Source organism: Falco cherrug, chromosome 4 (genome assembly GCF_023634085.1).
Source record: "Falco cherrug isolate bFalChe1 chromosome 4, bFalChe1.pri, whole genome shotgun sequence".
Taxonomy (NCBI): domain Eukaryota; kingdom Metazoa; phylum Chordata; class Aves; order Falconiformes; family Falconidae; genus Falco; species Falco cherrug.
Genome location: NC_073700.1, coordinates 51,412,595 through 51,432,527, shown reverse-complemented (window position 1 = coordinate 51,432,527; position 19,933 = coordinate 51,412,595). Strand labels below are relative to the sequence as shown.

The window sequence follows — 19,933 nt, the reverse complement described above, 5'->3', positions numbered from 1 at the left end:
GATGGACAACGGGGGTGTCTTTTTTTTTCCTGAAGCAGCACTGTCCCTCAGATGGTGCTGACTCCTCAGCACCTTTTCTGATAACTTTTAAACTTGCTAACTAGTTTCAAATAAACTCAACTGAGGCGTTTAAAAAATGCAGATACTGAGTTCTCCTGTGGAAATAAGGAGTAAAACCAGCCCCCTTCCCACCTGTGGTGCTGTGAGGCTCAAGCAGTCTGCACGCAATGGTCACATAGGGATTTTCATGGTTTTTGCGCTACTTGCTGTCTGTTGAACAGCTGATGGCGAAGGGACACGGGCAGAAGGGAGGTTAGTAGAGGAGGAGCACTTTAGCGACATGGCTGGGGAAAATACATGGATTTTTAGGTGTCTAGATGAAGACCTAAGGTATGCTGGGTGGCAGATGGGGCAGGAATACCGAGAGGAGCTGCAGTGGTTGCGCAGTAGTTTGGTTAACTAGAGGGCAGTAGACAGGAGTCTGTTTTCTGTTAGTTCTGCTGGACATGGTATTTTTAAGTTTGGGGGTTTAGTTTTTTGGGGTTTGGGGTTTTTTTTTAACAGAAATAGATTACTAGATAAACAAAGCTTGGGAACAAAAAAAGAAAAATCGAAATAATGTCCATGCTTTTAATCTTCATTTTACAGCTACAAGGAATGATAAACTATATTTAGATCTCGTCTAAAACCAGCCTTTGCAGCAGCTCTTAGGTTACTTGGAAAAGAGACTACAAAGTAATACTAGTAAAAATATTGTAATCAGTAGGAAGCAAGTAGAGAACTATAATTAAATGATCATGCTTTAGATGGCTTGACATATTCTGTACAAAGTCATTGTATTAAAGCAATTTTCCATTCTAAGCCCCCAGAAACAAATTGCTTTACTTGTTACTTAACAGATGACTTTCGAATGATTATGCAGGCTTTTTATGCTAAGCTGGTAATAACAGCATAAGTTACTCCTCTTATCTTGACACTTTCTTTCATTGTCCTTCTATTTATCTGTAAATGCTACAGGGGAATGAAGATTACCCATTAACCTTTTGGCCTTCAGGGCCTTCAGAAATAACTGGACCTCTAGCTTCATCTTCTGAATAAAGATGCTGGAGACCCCTAAGCATCTGCTAGAGATGCAGATTTTCTATGTTCTTTGCCATTTCCTCCCACCCTACATATGCCTTCAGTCTGCCTTAACTAGACTTCTGGTTCTGCAAGCAGGCAGACAAATTTGGGGGAAATTCCAGTTTGACACTTGCCCTTAGATGACTTCACTTCCATCACGTTTTGGCTCATGTGCTTTGCACAACTGACAGGAAGATGGCTGTGGCCTGCAGACCACAGTAAGAAACAGAAATTCAGTAAGCTTAAATCATCCTGGGCATCTCAACACTTCTCTATGGAAAAAGCTTTTAAGTAGTAAGAATGTTTTCAAATGCTGTTTCAATCTCACTGAAACAAAGCTTTTCTTGGGATTAGTACTCTGAAAGGTTTATTTCATAATATTTTATTTCATATGTGGGTGATACGAAAAATCACATTGATTAGAAATGGCCAGAAAAAACAAGTTAAGACCTCTGCACGCAAATAAGCTGTTAGGTGGTAACTGCTAAAACCTGTATCAAAATCATGTTGAGTTCAGTCTTAAATTACCACACAGAATTTAAGACATTAACATTTTCTGTAATGGTAAGCCTATCTTCTTCCATGTTTGCCTTGCTGTCCACATTGCCAGAGAATCGGTAGCACGATGGCAAATCAAGCACACCCAGCCTACAGCTATTTTTCCCTGATAAATTAAGCTACCCTCATGACACATTTTCTGTGCACCATTAATGAAGCTCACAACTACACCCACGCAACTGCAGCATTCCATAGAAAGCAAAGATCCGTTTTGGCTCATTCCTGTTGAGAACCCAAGTGTAACAAGTCCTTGCACACTCCTGCTGTTCTGGCTCCTAATGGCAGCAGAAAGTGAGGGAAACCTGTGAGACTTCCATACTATTTTATAGGTTGCCACTCAGTATCTTCAGGCAGTGTCTGGAGCTGCGCACAAGCGTTTAATTAAGTGATTAGTACAAACCAGGGCCTTTGTAACGTGGGGGACAAACTCTGCTTCTCTTTGCTCACATTAGGATTACTCCAGGGAGAAGCAGCGATGAGCCTTGTCCTGCCCCGAAGGAGTAACTAGCCCAGTCCTGGTTCAGTCCGTAGTAAGCCCGCACCAGGACAGCAAGTACCTGTGCTGTGGATGTCCAGTGGATCTAACTCTAACCAGTGAATATTTAAGATCAGGAGTAAGTTTCTACCTATAGATACACACAGCGTGTTGGTTAAATATTAACATGGTTGTTAGGGCTGGTGGCGGATTAGTACCTCGGTATGTTAGTGCCACACGCTGCCCCGATTCGGGCAGCATTGCGCAGTTCCCCTGGCGCGCTCCGGCACTGCCCGTGGGAGAGTGCCGCGGCCGCCCAGACACCGGGACCGAGCTTCAGCCCGGTCTGAGCCCGCGGGGGCTGCACCCCCCGCTCGGGCAGCCCCGCGCCCGGCTCCGCAGCCTCCCCGGACAGGCACCCGTCCCCCGGCTGCACATGGCCCGAGCGCCGGGCAGCCCAGCCCGCGCCGCCAGCACCGCACTGAGACGCCACAAACGGCCGCGGCCCGTGAGGACGGCGGGGGGTGCGGAGGCGGCGGCAGCGGCCGGGGCCCACCGAGGGCCTGGGGCCTACCGAGGGGGCCGGGGTCCCGGGCCCTCCGGGCGGAGCGGCGGCTCCAGCGCCCCCGCAGGCCCCACCGCCCATTGGCGCCAGCCGTTGCCGTGGGGACAGGCCCCGCCCCGCGCGGCCTCGCACTCCCGTGCCTCTGGCCGGCGGAAGGCGGCTTCACATCCGGGGGAGAGGGCGGAAGAGAAGGCGCCGGAGCGGGCGGTTGCCCCGGAAGCGGATTGTGGGGGCTCTTGGGACTTGTAGTCCGAGCGGCGGCGGACCGGCGCCAGAGAGTTGGTTGTGAGGAGGTCGGTGTCGGGGAGCGGGACCGGCGCCGCTCCGCCCGGGGGGGCTCGAGCCGCGCGGTGCGTGGCGGGACCGCGGCCCGGAACCCGCGGTCGAGGCCCGGGGGGTGCCGCGGCCTGAGGAAGGGTGGCGGGAGGAAGGGGAAGGAGGGGGAGGATGGCTCCGAGCCGGAGCCGGGCGGGCGGCGTCGGCGGCGGGGGGACCGGCGGGGCTGAGGCGATGGGGGCGCGGCGGCGGGGCTGAGCGGCGCGCAGCCCCCGGGGCCGGGGCGGGGGGGGCGGCGGCCAAGCCCGGGCGCGGTGCCCGCCCAGGGGGGCGGGAGTCCCGGCCCAGCGGGAAGGGGCCGTGCGGGGCCCTGGGCCTGTGCGACCGGGCGGCGCGGGGCGGGGCGGACGGGGATGCTCCTCGGATGGGGCACCGGCCCTGTGCGGGCGGGGGCGCGGGTTGCTGTCCGCCGCTGCCCAGCACCGCCGCGGGCAGCCGGGAGCGCAGCCGGTGGGGGCGCGGAGCCGGCCGGCCGCGCTACCGGGCGGTTCTCCCTTCGGGTCTTGGGCGAGTGGCCAGCGGGGAGAGCCCCGGCTGGGACGGGGAGCTGAGCCCCGCGTCGGGAGACAGCATGGGGTGATCCGGAGCCGGCCTGTGGAGCCGGGCTTACCCCTGGCTCTCTCATCTGTGCCGTGGGGAAGCCTTCGCTCTTGTTACAGAGCTGCTTTCCAGCATGACTCGCAGTCCTTTTCTTAGTTTTGTCTCTTCCTTACTTCCCAGTAACTTCTTCTGTTGTCACCAGTGGCACCATTTTTTCCCCGGTGTTCATTGGAACCATCACTCTGGGTTTCCGGTTTAGTCCACAACGCCTGGTCTCATGAGCAGTTGGTACCCAAGAGCATTCAACACCCAGTCCTACCTCTAGCACATTATTGTTCCCGCTTCCAGCTTGTCGGCAGTGAGAATCCTGCAGAATTAAGATTGGTAAATAAAGGTTTCTTGCACAGATCCGCTGCTTGTTTGGCCCAAATAGCTGAAAGTCAAACTGTTTTGCTTTGCACAGACACCAGTGTAGGTTATCTGTGAGGGTGAACGATATGTAAAACAACACAGTTTCTCATTTGTTCTCATGACAGAGCACTTGGTATCACAGTAGACAGTAATCAAGAATTCTGTGATATTTGCTGCATCTCAATGTTCTTTCTTCTTGGGGATGCGGTTTTCTCTTCATACGTATGTGTAGCTATTTTCAGGGGGACCAAGGAAACCCCAAAAGACCCAGTTCCTCGGCCTTTGACATTTTAGCTGGCAGTTTCCAGTGCTGCGTTCACTGGGTTTTTCTCTTTGCCTTTGCAGTAGGGGCATTAGGTCTATTGCTAACAAACTTTTAGTGTCTCTTTTGCCATCTGGGATTCTAGTATTTTGCCAAGCGTGAGGCATGAGGCGCTCTGCAGTCTGATGGCATCATCATGCACGATTGATTTTCATTCCAAATGTACTGTTGCCTTGTCTGTGAGAGTCCTGTATCATTGTGTTCTGATGCTTAGTAAATGCAGTGTCCTATGAGGCCCCCCATCTCTCTCCTGTTATCAGAGTGAAATATATTTTGAATCTTCCAATGTGTCACCCTTTTGATGATGTTCATGCGTCTCCTTCGTTTCTGTGAATGGTGAAGCAGCTGCCATAGTTGAACACCTTTAGCTGTGCTAAAACTGCCCAGTTCAGGATCCTCTGTATTTAGATCCACCAGATGTGGTCCTGAGTAATCCAGTGATGCTGCTGCAGGGACTGATCTCTTAATGACCTGTACCTTAAACCTAAGCTTATCTAGCCAAGCTTTTCTCTGCTTTGACCACGTTCCCACTGGAAGCTCAAGCTTAAAGTACTTGAATTCCTCCATGCAATTTTAAAGGGATCCCTCATCAGTGGGATTCTGATCATGGACTTTACCTGAGTTCATCTTTCTACACGTTCGTTCTCTTCCCTGTCCTGTCCCCACTCCCAAGCAGTCTGGCTCTGGCTGTCTTAGCCTTGGTTGGTGGTTGCACGGTAAGGGTCCCCATCTCAGCTGGGGATCTGCAGGCACAATTATAAATAACAACTTTGGTAGTCTTGCTTGTCAGTGGGGCTCTCAGTTTTTAGTCTTGTAAGCTTATCCGTGTCACTTTTTCAATTTTTTTTCTTGGTCTTGAGCAGAAAAGACCATTTTCTTCAACTTCATCTTGTGTTTATTTTTGGAAATGCCTTTCTGCCCATCCCGGTGTAGGTTAGATGTTCTTTGTTCTCTTTAATACCAATTTGTGCTCTGTAGGTAAGCCTGCCAGTTTATCTGCCTGAATGGTACATTGCCCTAGAAAGCTGTTGTAGACCAACTTCCCTGTGTTCTCTGGAATGCACTTTGTCTGTAAGCAAACAACTTCCCCATTTTTGTCATGCTTAAAAATTTGGGAGGAAGATGCAACCAATACCTCCATATCTTAGGTTTAAGAATGTATTGCAACATTCCCTGTTGTACTCCTGTTTGTCTCTTTCTGATGACTTGAGTGTTCAAGGACTTACTGTTTTGTGTTGGAGTAGTATTGAACTTGTATAATTCATCAGAAATACTGTTGGCTTTAGGATGGTGTGTACCTAGACTGAGATGATCCTACTGCTATGTGGCCCGCTCTTTGCACTTTCAATTTGCATTCCTCCTGTGACTTAGCTCCACGGTTGAATGCCTCAGCCGTAAGAATCTTGCTTAACTACCACAAAAGAGTTTTCTAACTTTGTTCAGTGCAATGAGTTAGCTATACCAAGGATGTTTTCCTCTGCCAGTCTTGACAATTACTACAGGATGTATGGGTTTTCATTTTTAAAGAAGTCACGGTAACTATGTTTTTATTTATTTAGTCATTGAAAAAGACAAAGTGTGGACTTGTCAGTAACAGCAGGTTTGTTTTCATGTGCCCGTAGGGAGGTGGCTGGCTGAACAAGGTGTCATGTCCACAGAGTTCTGTTCTGAGAGTGATGTTATTTTAGGCCTTGTTTGCTGTTGCCGAAGTAAACAGTAATTTTGTCATTAGTTTCACTGAAAGCAAAAATGAATAATTTGAAAGCGCAATACTTGTAGGATATTAATTGCGTGCACAGGAATAGCTGTTAATGTGGATAGTTAATGTTAGTGTAAATGCAGACCCTCACCCATCTGAGCCAAGTTTGTTAGAAAATCCTTGTTACTATGTTATCAAGAATGCCTAAAATGTATTTAGTATTTGGCATGACAGATAAAACGACCCAAAACAAAGTTGATTTGGTTTTTTTTCCTAATTTGAGTGAAAGCTATTTTAATAAGAAATTAAACCAGGAAGTTTAACATAATTTCAGCAAAGCACATTATCAAAAGTGTATCTGTCTCCTCTTGTTTTTCTTTTAAAAGGGGGAATAATGGCAGTAGTCTACCTACTTCTGGTGTTCTGACTTTCAAAAGTTTTAAAAAATATCCCCAAATCAGTATCACCACAGAAACAAAGCACTTCCGAAATCTACAAACCACTGGTTGAGAAGACACTTCCTCCCTTTGGGTGTAAAGCAGCCACTTATAACAGGATAGCGACCAGTACAGGTGTGATTCAGATGAAACAGATGGAATATAAACACCAATATGAAATTTGTTGAGGACCATTAGCTTTGTGTTGTGCCAAAGACAACTAGTTTCAGAAGCATGAAACACTTGAAACCTCTCAAAGGAAATATTAATTCTAACTTCCAGTTTCTTTTTGCTACCTCTTGCTTTCCCAGGATTCAACCCTTTTCACTGTGATGGAGATGTTCTCGCTGAATTCCCTTAAAGGTAAGGACCTGAAACAATCTTCAACTTACCCCTTATTTTTTCCTTTGTTCAGAGATTTAATGCTATAGCAGATGGATGATGAAAATTAATTTGTAAGAAACAGTACTGTCCTCTGTGTTGGATAAATGAGAGGTTTGTCCTACAAATGCCTTTGTCAGACTTCCTTTTCAATGCGTTAGGGACAAAAGAGGAAGTGGAGATAACTGTACCTGAACTAGCGATAGCTCTGCAGCGTAGGATGTGTGTTTTTATGCTTGAGACCGCTTTATTTCTGAGGGGAGCCCAGCCTGCAACACTTGCACTTCAAGCCTAAAGCGAGGGTGGTTGCTGTAACCAATGTATATCAGTTCTGTCTTGGTTAGTGTAGCATGTGAGGTAAATGTTGCAAGTAAGCTCAGTTACATTAGAGTATCGCAGGGAAACAGAATTTGGAAGGAGAGAAGACTCCTTCTGTTACCCAATAGATGACAATGTGGACTTGTTTGCTTGTTAGCTTAAAGGCTTTTTCCCCCCCCCTTTTAATTTTACCCTCCTAAACATACCTGCATCCTTTTGTACCAGTTCAGTAAGCACTTTCTCCTTGGTGTTTCATACTTTAAATACCTGTCAACTGTTATTGTGTCCTTTTTTCTTCCCTGTCATTGCTTTGCCTACCTCTTTCTTTCGATCATATTTTTTTCTTAAGAAATCCCTCCAGTCACTTGCTGGCTTTTGTTCTCTTTTGCTGTTCGTTTCTGAACTCTGTTATTTAGGCTTAAAATAAGGTGCGTGGAATGGGATAAAATATTCCAGATATGGCTGAACCAATGATGGATCACTACCTCCTGTCTCAGGGAAGTCATGCTTCTGCTTTAGCGCTTGGGGAACACAGCAGCGTACCAGCCATTTTTGTAACACTGCCACGCTAGTGAGTCACCAATATTGTGGGTTCTGTATTTAAAACAAAAATTCCCAGAATGCTTTATAAGTCCAGGGCAGAGTATTATGTACAGAGTAATTTTAGTTGGGAATAAAAACCCTCTCATTTGTTGAATAGCATGACCTGGGTTGGAGTCTGAGAGAGAGAGAAGGAACTTTTCCTGTGAGGGCTAGTGGTTTGTCATGGCCAGACTGGGTTTGGGATTCTGGGTGTTCTAACACTTGTGTTCTGGGGGAAAAGGAAGTCTTTCACATAACGTGGCTTGTTAACGAGCTTCTGCATAGTGCTGCTGCCTCTACAAAGGCTTGGCTAGAGAAGATGAATTAACCACAGCTCATCGAAGTGAGCCTGAACTGGCAAAGCCTGGGAAGACGGCTTTAAGCGATTATTTATATGCTGTTTAACGCTCGTCTCTGCAAAATAAAGATATTTGGACTGAGTATGTGGAATCTATGGCTTCTGAAATTTTTTAATAAATTGAGTCTTAACTATATATTTTCTGTGCTCGTAAGATAATTTTTATATCATACAGTGACAAACCACTAGCCCTACCCATGTGAAACTTTCTGTGCACCAACACACTCTCTTGCAGCATCTTCTCCCAGATTTCTCCTTCCCATTGACTGTGTGTTTCCAAGACTTTCCCCAGGCATGTACTCCATCTGTTTTCTTTTGTTTGTTTTGCTTTTAATCACTGTGGTCTCCAGCCATGGTTTTCATCTCCTTAGGGCTCTTGTTACCTTTTGTGCTTCTTCTCTGATGTTCACGACTTGAAACAGCTTAGTAGCTGTGATTGTTATTTTCTTCACTGCTGGATAGCTTATTGCCTCATCTAGATCTTGGGAAAATGCTAAATAAACCAGCAACTATATCAAGTTAAGTAATTTCACAGTAGATTCATCTTCCTAGAAGGATGTATTAATGTTTACATACCATTTCCAGCCACCCTTCCTTTCTAGTCCTCCTTGAAGCTTTTGTTTCCAAACCATCTGAAGTTTATTTCTGAAAGTAAGAGTTCGTGCAACATGCTCTCAAAAGATTTACATATAATTCATTTCCTTAAATTGAGTTGTCTAGCAAGATTGTTCTCCTTTTTAGTGGACCAATGCTCTTAGAATTTGTAATCTAAGCCTTTTTAATTAGAGTGCCAGAATAATTTTCATATCTTTCAAAAAAAAAAAGGGGGGTGGCAGTGGCAAAAAAAGCCCGTTTTGTGTCTTCTGGTGCTGCTTCAAGATCTGGGTTTGTTTATTTTGTTTGCTTTTGTTTTTTTGAGTAAAACATAACTGCACAGATAAATCACTAGCTAATTCACAGACGTTCTAAAAAGGGTGCAGATTGGAAAAGGCATATTTGGTGTAGTAAGTTGGGTTTTTTTTGTGCTCATGCATGCTCCTCCAGAGTTGTTTCTTACACAGGGTTTTCTTCTTCTTGAACCTTTTCTTGTGGAATACAGCCTTCATAAAACTTAAGTGTGTAATTAAATTAGTTAATCCTTTTGTGGCTTATCAAAGATTTATCTTTCTCATGTAAAAACAAACAAACAAATCACCCACCACCCATCCCAAAACGCCACCCCCCCTTTTTTTATCATGGTGCTTAAACAACCATTCATGTAAATTTTTGGTTTACACACAAAATATTCACTGAGCAATAAGGTATTTTGATATAAAAATGATACCCTGGTTTAAAGAAACACACAACTTAATGGTAGTCCAGAGTATACGTTGCAGCCAGAGATAATAAAATGTATAGATATTGCTTAGCAATTACCTAGGTATCTAAACATTACCTAGTCTGCAGGTGTGTCTGTTAGGGTGCAGGCAGATTGTATGCGTAGCTGAAGACAAGAAACCCAAAACAACGTTCAGGTACCTGTTTCTGAATTTGCCCTTCTGAATCAGTCTTGCAGTCACTTGTATTAGTACAATCGGAAAGATCGCTCTGCCTTTAAATGCGCAGGGATGGCAAATAATGTCTAAAGGAGTGAAACCGAGAGCGGACGAATGCTGTTGAAAGCATAGTAAAAATTGCACGTGTGGGTTTTTTCCTTTTAATTAGAGAAGTTTAGTAATGATTCTAAAATAAAATCCATGTGTGGAGGTCTAGCCAGTGGACTGTGTTTGCAGTATCACCACCAGGTTGCTCAGATCTTGGAGCAGATGACATCTCTCTGTGGTAACCTTTCTTTGAACGCGTGTGAAGACATCCTGGTTTTTGGGGTGTGTGTGTGTGACACCTACGAAATATTCCCGAAAGCCTTTCAGCCAACCTATATCCATAATGTGTGGTGTATCTGTGTGCGAGTGTGTGCTTTGAGTTGCTGCGTTGTTTCTGTTGGACGCACATGTGTCAGGAGGGCCGATGTCCCCAGGCAGGGCTGGTAGAGCTCGATGATGCAAGTGCCGTTGATTTTTTTTTCCCCCAAAAGAGAAAGAAAATATCTTTCTGCTGGTTTAAAGCTTCAGCGGGCGGTGCGAGTCCTCCGTCTTCCCACAGCGGCTGGCACCTCTCCGGCAGGAGCGCGGTGAGCTGCCGCTCTCTGCCTCCACGTCTTCTGGCAGGGACGCAGATTCTTTTTGTGGGTTGATTTTTTTCCTTTTCTTTCCCGTTCCCTGTGGTTGGCTTTGTCAGTGCGGTCCCGGTGTGGCGGGGGGGAGACGCTCCCACCCGTGTGGGCTCAGCGTCTCCCCCGCCCGCGGTTCGCGGCGAGGGGTGCATCCTGCGCTACGTCCTCCTGCGCGCCGGGGGGCGCCGCGGCGCGGACGAGGCCTTCCCGCAGGAGCGCCCGGCCGCGCCCTGCCTGAAGCCGGCGCCGGGCAACCTCAAGATGGCGGCGCTGGGGCTGCTGCTGCAGGCGGCGGCTGCCTGCGGCTCGGCCGGGCCGCTGCGCCTTTGCCGCTGTTACCGGGCGCCGCCGGGGACGCGCGGGCTCTGCACCCGGCTGCCGGCGCCCCAGAGCGCCGGCGAGGCGAGGCAGGAGGAGGAGCCGGGCGCTGAGGAGGAGGACGCCGCCGCCATGGTGAAGGGTGAGCCGGGGGCGAGGCGGGGCGGGGGGAGGAACCGGCGGCGCCCCCGGTGTGCGCGGCTCGGCGGCCGGGGAAGCGGCGCCGCGCCGGCCCGCACGCAGCGGAAGGGAGGAGCGAGCCCCGCTGCCCGGTGCTGGGAGGAGGGAGCGTGAGCGCGCCGCACGTCCCTCCCCCCGCCTGCAGCCGGGCCGCGCCGCCCGCCGGCCTCCTCTCGCTGCGGGCGGCCGGGCTAGGCCGCGTCGGGCCCCGCCGGTGGGAGGGGTGGGCGGGCCGCATCGCGGGGAGCGGCGCGGCCTTGAGCCCCGGCCCTGGGGACGGGGCGCCCCGCCGGGATGCGCGGCAAGGGAGAGGAGCCGGCCAGCTGCGGCGGTGTGTGCACGCACGGCTGCGCCGCCGCCGCAGGTAACGGGCCGGCGCCGGGAGGTGTGGCGGGGGCGGCCGGGCCGGGCGGGCAGTGCCGGTGGCCGCCGGCGGGCAGCGAGGGCCGGGGCCTTTGTAGCAGCCCCCGCCGCGCTGCGCGGGTGCGCGGCGCTCTTTGTTGGCGGGCGAGCGGGGATTCCCCGGCGAGCGGCAGCGGCGTGCGGGGCCCTTCGGCTCAAGGTCGCCCGCCGGCAGCCGGGCCGGCCGGGAGTCCTCGCCGCTTCGACGCGCCCGCCGCGGCCTGACGCGAGAGGAGTCGTAAGTGGGTCTTTCGCTAGAAATCCTGGTGGATCGTGCACGCCCATCCAGCATCGCCAGGAAAACCGCTCTGCCCTCGGCGTGCAGCAAGTCGCGTTAGTCAGGGCGGGAGCGGGCTGCGGGAGCGGGGAGCATCGCCCTCTCTGCCTCCCAGCCGGGTCCCGCTGCCGGGGCTGCGGGCGGCGCTGAACGCGGTGCGAGCAGCTCTTGTCAGCAAAAGTCCTGATGCTCGCAGCGCTCGTGAATCTGGCCGGGGCTGATGTCTCTGCTGAAGCCTGGAAGGTTTCTCTTGCTGCCGTCGGTCCTGCAGCCTACAGCAGAGCTGTGTGCGGGAGGGCACGGGGCTCAGGCGTCTGAAGGGTAAATGCTTTCCTCCTGTTCAGAAGGAATCGTGGCTTTTTCAAAAGAGTATTTGAAAGTGTGTTTTGATGTCGTGTTTTGACAATTGCTTTTTGTTAGATTATGAAGAGTGAAGAACGCTTCTAGTTCAGCAAGATAGGAGTAATTTTGTGCCGGAGGTTACTACTTCCAGGCTGTGACCTGAACTGCTGCATTTTCCCTTTTAAAATCACTGGTTTGTTTGCAGTTTTATTTGTTAGGCTGTAATCTTCCACTTTGGAAATTCAGTTTATTACATTAAAAATTCTACTCTTTTTTTTTTTTTTTTTCATTTTTCCCCCTGCTCATCCTTCTGTGTTCTGTGCTTCCTTCCTACTCTCTAGCACTTCTTTTTTTATTATTATTGTTATTATTGTTTTCTTTTTGTCGATCCTGAATTCTTTGGGTCTTGGTTCCATTTTCCTTTCAGAAGCTCTGCTGAGCTTTATCTTGTAGCTCAGAGTCGGTCTTTAATGGTTGTGTTCAAGCTGTTCAACAGAGCAAATTATCTGACTTTGAAAGTAAATGCTAAACCGCCCCAAATTATTGTTTAATGAGCTGGTTCAGGTGTTGCCTGAGAAGTAGTAGACTTTTTTTTTTTTTTCTTCCCCCTTTTGTACTTCATTCCTCACCATTCCTCTTTCTAAGGTATGTTTTCAGAGAGTACTTGAGTGCTTTTATCTCTGGGTTTCTGTTCACACATCCTTCCAGTGTATGTGGTGGATTGACTGTGGAAGGCTCTTCTGGTGACAATTTGGCAGTGCTAGAAGATTAGTTTCAGATGAGCAAATAAAAAGTTTTCAGGGTCTTTTTGTAAGTCTGTCCTGCCTGTACAGCGGCTGCTTGATCACACAGAGATCATAAAAGTTCTTTTAAGAAAACTATAAGGGCAAGTTCTAAGCCTTCAACTTCTCAGTTGATGGCTTGTTAGCTATCCTCATTTGACTGCTTTTGTTATTAGCCTTGGATACAAATATGGAAAAATCGACTCTCAGCTGAGGCCAGCTTAAAAATGTATTGGCATTAATATTTAAGGCTTGGTTTTGTTGGCCTAGGTGGTGGGATTTTGGAGCAGACTCTATGATGCAGAGCTGCTTTGCCTGCTCAGTCAGGTCTGTGGCACTTTTCGCTTGTTGCTGAGACTTACGTGATCTTGACCTGTGTTTTGCTCCAAGAAAGAATCTTTCTCTAATTAATTTTTAAAAATTAAAAGAATTAACTTTGCCATCTCATAGTATCACAGAATAATTTAGGTTGCACTGAAGCTCTGGGTGCTGTGTGGTCTGATCCCTTTCTCAGGGCAGGCCCAGCTGGAGGGGGTGATCAGGGCTGTATCCAGCCGAGTTCTGAGTGTTCCAGGGATGGAGGCTGGCCATCAGTCACTTTCATTCTCTGATGATCTGACTTGCTTTTGAAGAAGCCCTGTCAGTTTTACCAATTTTTAAGTTTGTTCTTGTTTAGGCAAGAACTGCATGTGTTTTTTATTACTGTATATGGTTGAAAGGAGTCTTGGTGAGGATTGCTAGATGATGGTTTAAAAAAAAAACCCAGCAAAAAAACCCCAAATCCCCCAAAAGTAATAATATTTTGGTGTACTCCAAACTAAACTGCCAGGTGGAACCTCTCTCTCCCTCCACCTCTCCCTAGTAAAACATGTCTAGGCTAATTCCTTATGAAATGGATATTATGGAGCCACAGGGCTTTCTTCCCTGTGAATTTTTGATGTGTTTGGAGCATTCTTCGCTGACTTGAATTTATTACTGCGGGGGCTCATATCTTGATGAATGTTGTATTTAATAGTTTGTCCTTGCTGCTCATTTGTTGCTTCTCCAGGGATAGCTTGTTTGTTGCTTCTCCAGGGAAGAGAATTTGAGGGAAGATAGAAACTGTCAAAATGAATGTAATGCTCCTCTGTCTTCTGTGAACAAGACTATGGGCATTTGTTGTCATCTTGTACCTGACAGTGTCTTTGCTTGTCAGGTTTGTTGCCTTTGGCCACTACAGCTGGGAGTTGTTTGTTTTTTCTTTCTATTTTTTTTTCTTTCAGTGTTGCCTGAAATTATGGTGGACTTTCACAATCAAATTAAGCTAAAGCACTCGCTGGCTTTGTGGAACTTAAAATAGTTAATTGGCTTCTTTGATAACCCCACCCTCAGTTGTCTGCTATCCAAGACAGGCTTTTAATGTTTGTTTGTGATCTCAGAGCCATGGTTTGAACATCATATGTAGTTCTGGCTTGATAGGAATTGAGTATAAAAATCAACTCTGTTTTGGGAGTATTAGGTTATACTCCTTGCTTCTGCAGGGCTGTGACTACCGCTAATATGATTTCTACCCAAATATCCATTCTCAGCAGTGAGAGAGCTAAGTGTTTGGAGGAAGATGCCAAGAAATCCAATCTGGCAGGGAAGGAAACATTCTGCAAATCCAGTTCTGCAATTTTGGATTGTTTCTTTAAAAACTATGGGTGAGGCATGGCTTCATGCAAGATAAGAACCTTCCAGTTCTCAAACTCGGGATAAGAATGGGCTGAGGGTAATCCATGAAGCCTTAGAGTCGCTGTTGATTCGTCAGATGGTGCTGCTGAATATGGCATTGTCAGCTGTGAAGAATACATTGTGTCTTGGTTGGTAATTCAGAGTCTGATCTGCAAGCCAGAACTAGGCTTTGTTATTTAGAGATCCTATTCTTTGCTCTAGAATGGGTTAAGTATTTAGTCTTCACTGGGGACTCACCTCAGAATGTGAGAAATTGGCTCTGTCATGAGGTGACTGCATTGGGGGGGGGGGGAGGGGAGGATAGAGCAGAGCATTTAAAAAGAATGTGCTTCTTGCTTCTGCCTGTTACTTATCACAAAATTTCTCAGGTTATTGTTTTTGAATGAGGAAGCAACTAGAGGCCTAATAATACAGGCTGGTGCTAGAGGTTGTTTCATTTAGTGGTTTGTGGTTTTTTTTTAAATTTCTCATTTATTAAGTGAATTTAATAGTGCATTTGGGAACTGTGTTACTACTCCTCCCTCCATGTGTCCCAGCAACATAGCATGGAATAGAACTGCAGAATGCCAAAATCTTAGTCACTTTTCCACTTTTCTTGAGCAGGTCGAAGTCTGAATATAGTGGTGCTTGCTGTATGAGTAGGTAGAAGTGTCACCGATTTGCTGTATAATTACAGAAAATTGACTTGTAGGTCTTTGTTAGGCTGAGACTCTTTTCCTGCTATCCATAGAAGGTAAATCACAGACAAGTAGTGTTCATAAACCACAGTAATTCCTGCGTATCCCCCTGTAATTGTCCAAGAGTTTTGCCCAAGTAAGTGTAAGCAGCCTGTGGGCTTTTTTTTATTATAACAGAAGATGCCGCAGCTGACTGTCATGCACAGGAGAGTGGCAGGAAGCCCATTGTGTGGGGCTTGGTCTTTTCAACATCAGTACAGTTGAAGGAGATTGAGCAGGCAGCAGTTTTAATCTGTTCATTTTGACACTGCCCTCTAAATACCAGCTTGTCCTCTACATACCAGGTTGAGAAGCAATGCCAACCTGAGCCAGCTCCAGCTGCAAGTCGGAATTAAACAACTGTCGAATTACAATGCGGCCTGTCTTCAAATGATATCCAGTTCTTCACATCTTTATCGCAGGTTACAGAGGTTGTATTTCAGTATCTCTCTGTAGATGTTAAGGATGGTATCTGGTCCATTTGGCTTCTGAAAGTGGATTCTCTGAGGTTCAGGTGGTTCTTCTGTGGTTTGGAGGAAGAAGTTTCAAAACTGAGTGTCACCAGTAATTTATTTTTTTTTTTTTCTGAACTCTGGATCAGTGTGCTGGTGTTTTCTTTTTTTTTTTTTTTTCTCTGAAGAGGGTGATACGATCAGCAGCATGGGCTTTTGCTCTCCCTCACCTAAGTATGCACAGTCTGACAAGTGCTGGTCTGCAGTGGTGCAACATAACTCTTTTGCCTTCTCTAAAACTCCTGCAATTTCCCTGGTGGTCAGCTTTCAGGTGAGCCCTCACGATACATCCTTGTAACTTCGATTTTCCCTAGCTGTGCAGCTTCTTGGAGAATGTCTCTTGTGTGTGCCTGTATTACAGACCCTTTTTCTTCAATGCTTGCTAGCTTCTTTGAAGCTTGTTACTGTGTATCTTCATTATAATGACTCTGCAATTGGGAGTTTTCGGCAAAACATGGTGGCAGATCTTGGTGATGCTCTAATGAGTGTGGCTATCGGGCCATTTCTACTTGGATTTGGTAGCTCAATCCAAAAGTCCAGATTCTGGCAGTACCAGATCTTGTGTTGCTGACTTCTGATTCATTGCTGAAACTTCCCCTAAATAGCTGTAGAGAATTTAGAACCCTTCTAAAAAGTAGTGCTCAAACCGGTTGGTGGTCTGCAAGAAGATCAATGACGTTCCGACTGCCTGGGGAGCGTACGTTTGTGATGTTGGCTGAACTTAGGATCAGAGTGCCTTAGCTGTGCTTGCTGCTGCCGGAATGGGAGATCCTATTCCTCTCCCCTATTCCTTTGCACTGTTTTTGGGTACCTGCAGGACTGTGCAGTTGGCTGACTTAGGAGCCCTGCAAAACCCAGTGTACTTCTTTTTCTGATTTAGCTTTCTGTTGGGTTAGAGCTGCAAATCATCTCTGTGCATTTGGGTTTGTGCCAGAGCTGGAGCAGTGGTAGCATTAGAGCCTGGGAGAAGCAGCACCTACCTCTCGCCACAACAGTGAGCTGTTGGTTCCACCCCTTTGTGTAGTGTAACTACTTCTGGAATTGTTACCGTGTTAAATTTAATCTGATCTTGTCTGGGCTGCTGCTCAAAATAAAGGCTCTCCCCTACAGTGTGGCAGTGATGCATGTGAGAGGGGAGTTAGAGCAGCATCCTTGCTGGTGTTGGCACCAGGGAGGAGGCTGGGACATGAGGTGAGCGTGACATTGCTCTGTCTGGGGGCAGTGTGATTTGTATTATTGTTATTTTTTTTAAATGAGTGATGTGAAGTGATCATTAATATCCCCTTCCTGCAAGCGCTGTAGCCTGAGCAGTATTTCTCACCTGCTGGGGCAGGGGACCTGTGCTCAACTAGCCAGTCCTACCAGCCCGCAACGCCTGCTGCCTCTGGCGCTGCTTCTTAGCTTCCTGCTTAGGCTGGTTGATCTCCAAATACTGTGTTGGCAAACTTCTTTCCAGGGGGTTCTCTGAGCAATTTAGTACAAACCCATATTCCCAGCCTCTAACCCAGCCATCTCAATAAATTCAGGGAGAAGTCCCCAGGGTTTTTTCACATTACTGCCAATGGCTGCATCTCATGTGTAGCTTGTGTGTCATTGAGGCCCTTGATTTAACCCTGAGGTGACCTGCATGGTTCAGGAGGGGGATACAAATACCAAAGTCTGTTCAAAATAGTTTTTGCTCATTTTGTTTTCAACATTGAAGAATGACAAACAGAGCTGCTTTTGCCTCCATAGTGAGGAAACCACCAACTCCATGGGTTAATCTGGGCTTTGTATTCTGGGCTATGATATTTGTATTCAGGTTCAACAGGTATATGTAGTATGTAATTTTTTCTGTTGACACTGTGTCCTTTTGGGGCGAAAAAAAAGTCCTTCCAAACTGTTAGGTGACTGTTGGCATCACTGGATCATGGAGTTGGACTGTCAGTGCTGCAGTTTTAACTAGAGGATATTCATGCTTTTGAAAGAGGGGGAAACAAGCTGTGTGTTTCAGAAGCCTGGGACAAACAGTATGGTTGTCCATTTTGGATTTGCAGTGTCATCTTACATGTGGAGCTCGGGAGACTGCACTCCTGTGTACCATTTTGCTGATGCCTGGAGACATTGTAGGTGAACCACTTAATACCTCTGCTTACTTTTCTCACTGTAACCTTAGAGATATTAATGCTCACAGAGCTGCAGTGAAGCAGGTGTTACAACATGTCTTTGAACAGGACTGCACAAGAACTATAAGATATTTAGTTCCTCTTTTTTGTTTGGTTTTTTTTTGTTGTTTTTTTTTTCCCTCCAGATTCCAGAGACCTATTAAAGGAATTTCCACAGCCTAAAAACTTGCTCAACAGTGTGATTGGACGAGCCCTGGGCATTTCTCATGCAAGGGACAAGCTGGTGTACATCCATACTAATGGGCCAAGAAAAAAGGTAATCCTGTTGTGAGGGGATGGGTGGCGGGTAGGTATGTTGCACATAAGAGTGGGAAGTGAGCCAGGAATACTGCTAATCCTGGAAATAACTCTTTAATAGAGAGAATTATAGAAGCGTTTTAATTCAATGTCAATGTTCTGTGATCATCTCTCAAACAAGAAATAGTCTCACTTCTTCCAGTTTCTCTTTATTTTCACATACTTTAATAGGTATATAAATGTAGGTCCTGTCCCTCTCCTTTTGTGTGTGGAAGGATGGATTTTTTTCTTCTAAGTAGCTCACTGTAACTGGCTTTTTTTCAGGAGAAAGACACATAGTCTGTACGCAAATGTGTTGGGCAATGTACATCACTACCTCAGAAAATTGAAGTTTAAATGCTGTATTTTATATCTTAGTAGGCCTAGATTTTAGTGTAGATTCTAATAGAACAAATGCCAAAGCCTAAAATGTTCAATTGCAGCCAAGAAAGAAGAATTTGTTTGCGATGGCGGGAGGCTTGTAATACTACTTAAGGGCAAAATGAAATACAGACTCTGTTGTTGTTGTTGTTAAATAAAATGGAGGAATTCCAGGCAAACAGTTTGCCAAATAGATTGAGCTCTTGGTGGGATGTGAGAGGCCTAGATCCAAATCTGTGCTATAAACTGAGCAGAAGTTCTTAACTGATGGGTGCTCTGTGTTCGGGGGTTTGCCTCCTTTTATCGTCTAGCTCTCATTCTAGAGCTGAAAGCAATTTCCAGCTGAAGTTTGACTGTAATGTATGTTCCAGGAGAAGCTTCAGTTCTGATGGATTAACATTTTCCAACAAATTTCTGTCTAAAATTCCCCAGAGTTTTTATTACCATGCCCCTTTTAAAGTGTCCCTGCATTCTAGGCAACACGTTAGTAAATGGTTACTTTAGAGTTTCTTTATTGTTTTATTGTTTTTCTTGCTTTTCCTTGATGAGCTGTAGTACAGTTTCCTAACGTGAATTTCTGAATACCATAACGAATGCCTTATCATTTTAGTTTGCAGAATCAGTTCATGTTTTTGCTAGCACTTAAATAGAGTTAATGTTGAGGATAACTTTAGATTAAAACAAAACAAAATAATAAACAAAAACCCCAAAGGAGCTCTTGGAGAAAACAAGGCTTGGATCTCAACCTCCTCCTTCCCTTACCTTCGCCCCCGCCCGCACAAAACCAACCACCCAGAGAAGTGTGTGGGGATGGAAGGACAGGTGAGACAACCTGGATAAGTCTGGGTTGGAAGTGAGCAAGGTTTTTTTCATGAGCACCCAGTAACTTGGCCTTCATGAGACAACTTTTTTCTCAGCAGGTCTGTGCCTTTTCATGCAGAGCCCCCAGGCAAAATGCGTAGCAATTTCCTACGGTAAGATGAGATTCAGGTGGCAGGCAGCCAGCCAGATGTAGACTGCTGAAGTCGGGAGCCTTTTCTCTAGCCTTATAGGTGGGGTTTTCCCAGCAGACCTAAACGCCACCTTTCATCTTTGCTGCAGAAACAGGAGAGAATTCCTTAGGCGTTTCCCTCCTTTGAGCCTTGCAGAAACTCAGCTACAGCATCTGCACGGCCAGGAGTAGAGCGAGTTCTTGGTTTGGAGTGATTTTTTTTTAAGAAAGGGCAGGGTTCAGCTTTCAGCATTCTTTGCCTCTGCAAGTTTTGCAGCTGCTCTCATCCAACTGTACTGGTATAAGAGGAGCTCTGGCGGTGCTGTTAGTTCTTGTAATAGCTTGTGTTGGGCAGCATATGCAGAAGGCTGGATTCTCATGTGCCCAATGAGTATGGTCGCTGCCTGTGTAACTGTGATGCAGTATGCTGCTACTGAAAATTACAGTGAGGAAGCAGTTAGGAAGAATTGCTTGCCATTGCAACTGGACATGTGTTGGAAATCGCATGTTGGTTCTCAGGCATGGTCTGGTGTGCTGCAGTGTACGTAGGAGCAGTTACTCT

General features: G+C 46.7%; 1 protein-coding gene across 6 annotated transcripts in view; it reads left to right on the top strand.

The window, feature by feature from the left end:
* The first annotated feature begins 2,908 nt into the window (after nucleotides 1-2,908).
* The window catches only part of DHX30 (DExH-box helicase 30), a 34,145-nt gene continuing 17,120 nt past the window's right edge, over nucleotides 2,909-19,933 (top strand). Inside the window, exons 1-3 of one of the 6 annotated variants that reach the window (XM_055706820.1) lie at nucleotides 2,909-3,013; nucleotides 6,777-6,828; nucleotides 17,849-17,979. In XM_055706820.1, the coding sequence (XP_055562795.1) occupies nucleotides 6,798-6,828; nucleotides 17,849-17,979 (162 nt within the window). In that variant the 5' untranslated portion in view covers nucleotides 2,909-3,013; nucleotides 6,777-6,797. Of the gene's footprint in view, nucleotides 3,071-3,780; nucleotides 3,981-6,776; nucleotides 6,829-9,537; nucleotides 10,777-10,880; nucleotides 11,179-17,392; nucleotides 17,664-17,848; nucleotides 17,980-19,933 lie in introns of those variants that run through there. The other 5 variants (XM_055706821.1, XM_014282529.3, XM_055706817.1 and 2 more) reach the window with 5 other exon arrangements.